Source organism: Thunnus thynnus, chromosome 12 (genome assembly GCF_963924715.1).
Source record: "Thunnus thynnus chromosome 12, fThuThy2.1, whole genome shotgun sequence".
Taxonomy (NCBI): domain Eukaryota; kingdom Metazoa; phylum Chordata; class Actinopteri; order Scombriformes; family Scombridae; genus Thunnus; species Thunnus thynnus.
This window is the reverse complement of record NC_089528.1, coordinates 17344595-17354747: the sequence shown is the minus strand read 5'-3', so window position 1 is coordinate 17354747 and position 10153 is coordinate 17344595. Positions and strand designations below refer to the sequence as shown.

The 10153-nt window shown below is 38.7% G+C and overlaps 1 protein-coding gene across 1 annotated transcript; it reads left to right on the top strand.

Moving 5' to 3' along the window:
* The first annotated feature begins 530 nt into the window (after positions 1-530).
* Positions 531-9272, top strand: dsc2l (desmocollin 2 like). Its single transcript, XM_067605964.1, has 16 exons — positions 531-1125; positions 1315-1405; positions 1552-1766; positions 1858-1956; positions 2303-2458; positions 2846-2990; positions 3079-3233; positions 3374-3508; positions 3632-3817; positions 3951-4198; positions 4384-4526; positions 5229-5450; positions 6383-6604; positions 6906-7021; positions 7175-7507; positions 7980-9272. Exons 1-16 carry the CDS (start codon positions 1087-1089, stop codon positions 8175-8177), a joined length of 2703 nt encoding a protein of 900 aa, XP_067462065.1. The 5' UTR covers positions 531-1086; the 3' UTR covers positions 8178-9272.
* The last annotated feature ends 881 nt before the right edge of the window (positions 9273-10153 follow it).

The window sequence follows — 10153 nt, the reverse complement described above, 5'->3', positions numbered from 1 at the left end:
CCTTTTCACAATGTCCTCGCCAGTGACTCACAGTCTTTCTTTTCTCACCTTTCCTGTATGTGCAGCCCCATGTAATGGGACTTCCCAATGCACTTTTAAGCAAGGTTTACTCTTTTTACAGTAGATGCAAAAAAGACATTTCCAAACGACAAAGGCCCAGTGTTTCTGGCTCTGATCACTCTCACTTTTATCAGCAGTTTATAGAGATAGTGAGCGCCTGGCTGTGGGAGCAGAGCCCCCCCCCCTCCCCTCCCCTTCCCACACACACCAGCCTCCATTCAGCTCACATTCCTGTGGTGTTAACTGAGGAGCCCGATTCTGTTCCTCCTACCAGAATGCTTCAGTGGAGAGCGAGAAGAGGCATGCAGGGGTCAATCTTTGTGTGGACATGGGAGAGGTTTCTCGGACCAGATGCTCTTGAAAAACAAGATGAAAGACAAATTATTGTCCAAAGGGTAAATAGCCTAAAAAAAAAAAAAAAAGATTTCTGAAACATGGACAGTGTTAACTTTTCTTCTGTGGCATACACAACTTCAAGGGCACCTGCTCAGCATTAATAAAAGTTAATATAAAGTTCATTTAAAGCTTTATGGCGGTTGTATCTCACATGGTGCAACTATAACTCTTCCACGAGAAATGATATGGTCTCTAGTTATGTTTTGATGTCTTGCAACATTCTAAAATTTACCATGACTTCAGCTGGCAGAAGATTTAGTAAATGTTTCCCCCTGCTGGTAGAAAGAAAAAACATGTTTGCAAAGTTTAAGGAAGTTTACGTGTTCAGCATTAAGTACAGTTGCACACAAACACAGTCCGAAGCCTTAAGGTGCTTTGCTTGCTCGTCGTATAAGGAGGATCACAGTCTGGGTGGGGCAGCCAAGGTGTGTCTTGACTACTGACTCACAACCAGCAACTGACAGACAGACGACTCGCCCAGAGCGAAGTCTGTCTTATGTGAATGAGAGGACAAGTGTAGGAGAGAGACGACTTTCTCCTTTTGAGTTTATAGCTCACCGATACGAATTATCCGCCACTCTCCGGACAACTGGCGGCGGAGTGCTACGGCCACTGGACAAAGTTAAAAAAATGGCGAATGTTTTAATTTTCGACATCTGCCTGCTGATGGTAAGTACTTCCAGTTTTCGTTTTCGTTTTTTTTAAAAAAATGATATCCTCTAAACCAACTGTCTTTATTGTTCTAAATGTAACGACCATGTAAATATTCAGCAGATATAAAGTTATATTGTATCAGTGTAACTACCTATATGGGAAACTTAACAAATTAGTGATTTGAACTCCTGTTTGAAACTTCAGGTCCTGTCCTGCGTTGAGTCCTGTATTATCCCGAGCTCTCACTACGTACTTGTGCCACAAATGATTCCGGTCGGATACGAGATCACAAAAGGTATTTATGACTGATTATTAGCTCATTAATTCATTATCTTTATTCTTCAACACCGTGAAACCCATTAAAGTCCGTATACTGGCTTTTATTGTTGTTTTAAAGCCCCTTTCACCGTTTCTTTACTCTCTGTGTATTTTTTTTTTTAGTTGAGGTGTCCGACTGTAACACCAAATCATTGCACTTTACTGTAAGAGACCCAAGTTTTACCATCAGGAGTAATGGAGCAGTAGTAGCTGTTAGTCCTGTATTAGTGTCAACCAGAGGGCGGACATTTTCTGTGTGGGCTCAGGACAATAGTGGACCGGAAAGTGAGATGGAAGTTCACCTTGTTCACAGTACAATGCAAGAGAGCGAAAGAGAGGTGAGGTTATATTATGCCTGGTACATGCAAGTCATATTGTTAATGAGGCTTTTTTTTAAAAAGCAAATTCTGACCTGTTTGTATTTCACAGCAAAAAGGCTTCCTGAAGAGATCCAAAAGGCGGTGGAGTCCTCCTCCCTTCAACATATTAGAGAATGATAAGGGGCCTTTTCCAAAAGACATTGACATGGTAATCTTATAAATACTATGAAGTCTTTATTAACAAAACAAATAAACTAATTGTCTTAATTTTCCTCTTGGTGCCCTTTCTTTCCTCCCATGTTCTTGTCCCCGGATTATCTGATTCACACACTGAAACACACCTATTATTATATAACTTTCTTCTGATTGCTTTGTTGTTTTTATGCCTGCACATCAGATTGCCTAAGGGTCTCATGGAGTCACATGTTTTTTTTTTCCTTGATTCATTTAAAAGTATTGCATGCAGAAAGAGGGTTGCCTATATGATAGATGGTTTATGTATAACAAAATTATAGTGTTTGTTTTTACCTGTATGTGTTCGCTTTCTGTTGCAGATTGTATCCGATTCGGCAGCCAAGTTCAATGTGTACTACGAGCTCAGTGGCCCTGGTTACAATGAGGCCCCTATTGGAGTGTTCGGTTTTAACGGGACAAGCGGAATGTTGTCTCTGCACCAGTCAGTTGACCGTGAGATGTATGACTCTTTTACAGTGAGTGTGAAATAATGCCGCAACTAAGGATTATTTTCCTTATCAACAAATCTGATTAAGCCTCTTTAAGTATCTAGAAAAGCGCTCTATAAATAAAATTTCTCATTATTATTATTTTTAGAAAGTCACAGTTTCCTAAACCCCAAGGTGCTTGTTTTGACCATCCAACAGTCCTCACAATCAACTGAATTAGTCAAATAAAGCTCTAGTGTGAAACCATAATGTTAATTATCTTCATTTGACCCTTAAGTGGAATCATTAATATTTGTCACTAAAGTACATCTCTGACGTAGAAAGGAAATTAAACCACATGACATGCTTTACACTTCATATAGTTCATAAAGAGTGTGTGGACCTTGTAAAATGGACTTTTTTTCCTTTTTTCAGTTAGTTACCAGAGTTTACAACATCAAAACACATGCTCAGACAGACTTACCTTTGGACATCCGAGTGGACGTAGATGACGTGAATGACAATGCGCCGCAGTTCCAAATGCCACTGCAGTTGACTGTTCCTGAGCAAAGCAAAGCAGGTGAGGAACGTGAAATACACATCATATTTGAGTGTTTGACCTTCTGTGTGGATGATGATAAACTCAGTGATTATATTTTACACCACAGGGACAGTGGTGGGGAAGGTGAACGCTACAGACAGAGACAAAAGCGGAACTCTCCATGTCAAGATCAGGTATAGTCTCTTGGATGGATTAGACCTGTTTTTCATCGACCCAGCGACAGGTGTCATCAGCACAGTAACTAACACCCTGGACAGAGAGGTGAGCACCGACATCATTGTGTTATTAATTTACTCAGACATAGATATTAGATGATTCAAATGCTTTATCTGGGTCTTGTTCCTCATCACAACACAATATTTACCTTTTTCTTGTATCATTTTGCCATATTTCTTCTTTAGGTGCAAGACAAGCATATGGTGACAGTACAAATCAAAGACATGGATGGTGCAGTAAATGGTTTGTCCAATACAGGCACAGCAACCATTAATCTGGCTGATATCAACGACAACCCACCGACCTTCACAAAAACATCTGTAAGTGATTAGCAATTACTAAAAAAAAAAAAAAAAAAAAAAGAACTGTCGATAACAGGTGCATCTTTGGAGGTTAAAGCGGTGTTGTCAAATGTAAGTGACACTTTTTCAAATTTCCTTTAGTATGAAGTCACTGTCAGGGAAAACGAAAGTGGAAAACTTGTCCTCCGAATTCCCGTTGAAGATAAGGATTTAATAAACACACCAAACTGGGTTTCTAAATTTGTCATCACCAAAGGAAATGAAAATGGAAATTTCAGAATCGATAGAGACCCCAAAACAAATGAGGGGCTTCTGTACATCTCTAAGGTGAGTAGGATTTTATATTGCAGCTGTTATTAAGTTGTTGTTATTATAATTATAATTATTAGTTGAATTGGAAGTAGTTGTAGTTGTGGCAGTAATATTAATATCACAGACTTACATCTTCTGTTTTTTCCAGCCCTTAGATTATGAAAAGACCAAAAATATAAAGCTTGAGGTTATGGCACGTAATGAAGCTGAGCTGAGTGGCACCACTGCCCAGTGGCTGTCCATTCCTGTGGATTTGACTGTCAGCAATGTTGACGAAGGTCCAGAATTCACAGCACCTACTGTCCGCTTCATCGTCAAAGAGAACACACCGAACGGCACGCTGATAGGAGCTTACACAGCTGTAGATCCTGAGACCAAGAACAGCAAGGGCATCACGTAAGCATCATTACTTTATTTACTACTTACGTAGTACAGTGTGGCTCATAACAGACACAATCGTAGCTCCTTTTCAAGACTCCAATACAACTTTACGTTACCTCTCTTGAACACTTGAGGGCAGACTTTCACTGCTGAACTAAATGTGGTACTAATACAAAAGTACTGTTTCCATTGTCTCTCAGTTATTACAAGACCATGGACCCAGGCTCCTGGATCAATGTTGACAAAAATACCGGCGAGCTGAGGGTTGCAAACACAATTGACAGAGAGTCAGCGTTTGTTCAAGATGGAATTTACAACATCACCATGAAGGCTGTGGATGCAAGTACGTTGCTTTTAATGCTATATATATATACATACATACATACATACATACATATACATACATACATATACACACACACACACACACACACACACACACACACACATATATATATATATATATATGAACAACGGACTCCATACAGAATTGAGCTTATGCTAGAATTGACATACTAGCATAAGCTCAAGTGTATCTCTTGTTCCTCCATTGTTTCAGCTGAAGCTTATCAGCACAAGATTACATAAGAAATCACAGCCTTCGACACTGCACTTTTGATTCTTTACTCATATTTTTTTACCTCCTTCATAAACTTGTTATCTCCATTGAGTTTGATATCAAGTCAAGTCCTGCCACATATGACATATTGCCATGGTACTGTTATGCCTGTAGGTGGTATTAGTTATACCCACCCTTACCAGTATCTGTACAAACAGCTTTGCCCGGACAATGTCCCACGTGAAAACACCTATTGACGACACGTGATGTGATTAGTCATTTATAGTGACTCACAGTTTTCTGGTGTGGTGATGAAAATTGGGTTCCTCCCTCAGATGCTTTTTGAGAATTTCAAATTTCCAGATAACTGGCACCCATGTGATGTCAGAATGCAGCCAACGAGGTGTATACAGTTTGTTTTGGGCACCGACATGCCCAGTTTTTTTTGTCTTGCATGAATACTAACAGAATACTCATGTATTTCAGGCGCCAAGACAGGCACAGGAACAGTCATCATTCAGGTGGAGGATGACAACGACAACGTGCCAGTGGTCCCCACCAGCGATTTGGTGTTGTGTGAGAAGGAAGGAGAACTTGGCTCTGTGCTGGTTGTGGCTGAAGACTTAGACCAATCTCCCTATTCTAGCCCCTTCACCTTTAGTTTGCCAGGCGGCCACGATGACAAATGGTCTGTGACAAAATTTAATGGTATGTCTTTGTATTCTTACCTATTTCTCTGTCAAAGAGTGTCTTTTAAACAAAATAAGAAAATTACAGTAGTTTTATTTCAGAGAAGTAGTCTAATCGGACAGTTAAATACTTTTGTTCTACATCAATTATACAACGTAGCCTGTTAAACAGCAAAACAATATCAAAACTTATGTAAAAACTCAAAAAGCATTTCTACTACTTACAGCAGTGAACATATGATTCTCGGTTAATCAAATATTCATTATCCCCCAGACACGTGTATTTTAGTAAAAGCTATCCAAATAAACCACTGACACCAAGTCTAACCAGATTTTAGTCCAGGTTTTGTAGAAGTTAGAGTTTTAGAGCTTGACTAATAATTGATTTTTTGAGTGGATACTGATTCCAATAGTAAAAGTAAAAAGAAAATCTGATGATATATTGGCCGATCTAACCCGTTATCAAGACATGTACTGATTGAGACATTATTCTGGTGGCCAAATTATGCAATAGTGACATTGTTTCCAAAATCATATAAACACCACTTTTGCATTTGTAAAAGTGATTAGCTAATATTGGCTGATGCGAATTGAACTTTAGATTTATAGGTTGGGCTCTAGTATGTGTTTGGGACATACAGGGTATATAATCCTGCATGTTTTGATATTATTTTGCTGTTGTTTAATTGGGTTTACAAACAAATTCATTCTATGTGTGATGGCAACCACTTTCTGTAAGCTCTGTTCGACACACCAGATTATGGAGGGTGAATATGTTGATACAAAATAACGTTTTTGGGTATAAAAAAGTGAATCATCATAATGATAACAGTATTCTGATCTGTTGTGAAACATTCATTTTAAAGGTTAAAGCATTTTGCACAGCATTTTGTTACTATTTCTTTGAGAAACTTGAGGCTGTTCATAATTTTACATGTCTTTCCTCCTTAGATACGGCAGCTACATTGCAGCAGATCAAACCCCTTCCTACAGGAATACACACAGTTCCCATGGACGTTAGAGATCTGCAGGGCTTTGGTAAAACACAGACGGTGAAAGTGAGGATCTGCCAGTGCAGGAATGGAGCCTGCTTGGCCAAGCAAAGCTCTGTGTCATTAGGGCCACTGGCTTTACTGGCTATGCTGTTGCCTCTGGCCCTCCTCCTACTGCTCTGTGAGTCCCCCACTGCAAAATCATGCCAGCAGAATTGTGCAGGCTATACTGTGTAGATAATGAAACCAGATTTTTGTGCTCATGCATGTGTAAATGTGTAGGAAGAATGATAAAAAAAAAAAAAGTTCTGGTTCTGTCACTGAATTATGCATTGTATATTGGGAACCGAGCAATATGTGATGGAATTATACGGTCTATAATGTCATTATGCTTGTGAGGCCTACCACACATGGAACATTGTTTATTATAAAAATGCCCTCCTTCTGCACTTATTTCTAACATACTTGCTATGTTTTTGCAGGCATGTTGATTGCCTTTTTCTGTGTGACAAAGCGCGAGAAGATGGAACTTGATGATGCAGGAGACAGTGGTGGAATCCTGCTCGCATCAAACACTGAAGCCCCAGGGGAACAAGTGGTGAGGACAGAATAATGAAACCATTGCCAGGGCTTATGTTTTTGTAAAGGAACCTTATTTTCATCTTAACCTTTTTTTTTGTTTGTTTTTTTTGCTTTGCTTCCTTTATGTAATTGTTGCTCTTTTAAAATCTATTGTTGTTTTGCTCTGCAGGATTCAAGTCTCATCACTGTCCCCACTACGGTTGTTGAACCAGCAGTGAAGGGCTCAGTTAAGGGTTCTCTGACGAATGCAGGATGGCCGGGGAACAAGAGTTCCAGCACGATCGGAGCCCTAAGCACACACGGGGCTGGGCAGTATAAGTCCGGTGTTGTTACGAATGATATGCAAGAGCACTATTCTTCCGGCCAGTATGATAGCCAGTATGGTGCTCAACAGTACAGTGGAGGTCAATTCACTAGCGGCATGGGCTTTGACAACAGACACCTCATGCAGGACTCAGCATTTCTCCACACCTGGCAAACAAATGGCCGCTACATACATGAGGTAATGTTGTTTTATGATTAAATAAATGTTAAGATTTTTATATATATATATATATATATATATATATATATATATATATATATATATATATATATAGTACAACAAAAAATAAGTGTGGAAGTTGGCACAACGTAAAAGCGGCACAATTAAATGTGTCCAGATTCATTCGCCTTTCATTCTCTGAGGTTTAATAACTTCTTTTTTATCTGTAAGAGCTTAGGTAACTCTCATGTGTAATATATAATCTTGTTCTCTAAGCCGTGATAGTATCCTGTGTAAACTTTAATATTTCTCAACTTCTTGGTGAGAAATATTATTTCTCTAACTTGCTGGTGAATTGTTTGTTTGCTGTGTAATATCTTGACTGCCAATCATATCCTGAGCACGGTGTAGTATCTCCTCTCCCATCACCCAGGCTTAGTCCATATGAAGTAATAAAACGCTTCCTCTCCCTTCCGGTCTTGTCTTTCAGAAACTGGCCTATCTGGGAACAGAGGAGGATGGACGGTACGCGGACGACATCATCCACTCCTATGGGTTTGAGGGAGTGGGCTCTGCAGCTGGCTCTGTGGGATGCTGCAGTGACGTTGGCGACAATGATAACCTTGACTTCCTAAACACACTCGGACCAAAGTTCAAAACTCTAGCAGGCGTCTGTACAAAGACATGAGCAACGCAGCTGAAAAATAATGTTTACTTATCATCGTACAGGATGTAGAGAGGCCTGGGATCTGAATGCTTGGTTTGCCCCTGATCATGAATGAAATGAGAAAAAGAACAAGCTGCCAGTGTGAGCTTGGTGTTGCTTCTGTTTCTTCTCTTTGCTGCTTTTGTGGTAAAAGTCTTTTGCACTGAAAACTATGCAGATGCAATCAGTTGTACATATATTACTTAGTGTATTTGTGTCATTCAAAGTGTTGCTGGTTAATATTAGCTGATGTATAGATATATGCAGTGATGCGCTGCAAGGTTTTTTTTTTTTATCAATTAGTAACAACTTTGGGTATTTTGGGTGTCACTAAAAATCTGTGTTCACTGTAAATGATACAGTTTTGCATTTATGTGGTTGCTTTTAAATTGCTCTAAATTTGAATAGTTTTGATATATTTTTTAAAAGAAATAAATACCTAAATGAATTTAAGACAAGATTACAATTGCCTTGGTAATATTTTACATGAAAATGCTCCTTTTCAAATTACATGCTTAAAACTATTTATCATTTAAAAAACTATATATGTTCTGACTTCCACTGGTTTCCCAATTCATACAGTAATAATCTGTGCTTACACATTCCAGTGCGGCTCTTGACCGTCTTTGGGTGTCACTGAGGTTATTGCAACATTCTGACAGTAATCCTGTGAAAGTCAGCACAAGGGCGTGAATGCCAGGATTGAGGTGTTAACCGGCACCGCCTGCAACCGTCTCAATACAAGAGTGACCAGATATTAGACACACTAAATGGTTCAGAAAAGGAAAATGCCACTGAAGCTACACATTAAGGGAAATCTGACATTCCCATATCTTCAAATAAAGTTGTTGAAATTGCAATTTTTGCATGGTCGTTAAAGAATGTTTTGTGCTTCTGTAGCAGCGGTATTCTTATATAAGTCTCCGGCTTAATTAAAAGGAAGCATAATTCAAAATATTTTTTCAAAGCATTTTCAAGTTAACTGTAACTTTGCTTGCAGCTTGGATTCCTTGTTACAGTATGTTTTTTTTAATAAACATAAACTTGTGAATTAAAAATAAAGTATTTCTTGCACTATTTTGACTCTATACTTTAGCAGGAAGATAGAACAGAAGATAAGACTTCAAATAGTGGCTCATTGTGCTCACTGTTTACACACTGGTGAATGATTTACTGGGTGCGGCACTCTGAGCTTGCACAATCTCAAGGCTACAATAGGACACTTTCTGCCGAACTCCCAACCCTGTGTCTAATCTTTACCTCTGGCCTTTTACAGATCAAGTTAGTGCACATATCGTGCCAACAGTATACAAGTACCAGTTGCCCCAACACTTAGCTCTATAATTATTGCTATCTATTTTTAAACAGTGAAACATTTGAGAAGCTATTAACTTTTTAAAAAGTAAAAGAAAATTCACTGTAGGGTCCAGTCAACATCCCATCATCACTTTTAAATGATTAAAAACATTTAAAATGGTGAGATTCTGTAGAAAACAAGCTCAGCGGTAGCATGCACAGGCCTCAATAAATTATAACAAATGTGTTGAAATCCAAATGAAAACCTCCCACAAGTTCTCAATCTTACTATACTTTACTTATAATTATAATCTATAGATAATATATTTTAAAAAAAGCATTGACACTTGTAAACAATTCACCAACTTTTGTGTAGATGACATGCAGATGATGTGTCAATGTGATGAATTACAAATCTGAAGCTGGAAATGTAATTACAGGGTCTTGAAAGGACCATCAGTCATGTGACTGTGGTGACGAGTATCAAAGATGACAGCAGAGAATCGGAGAAAAGGGTGGGGGGAGTATTAGATCTTGGAATGAAACTGGTCTCTTGCTGTGATCAAACACTGTTAAAACACTGTTCTTGTTAAAAATACAACAATATTATCTGCAGAGATTACAATAATACTGTCACAACTTTGGGATGTAAGGATGTGAAC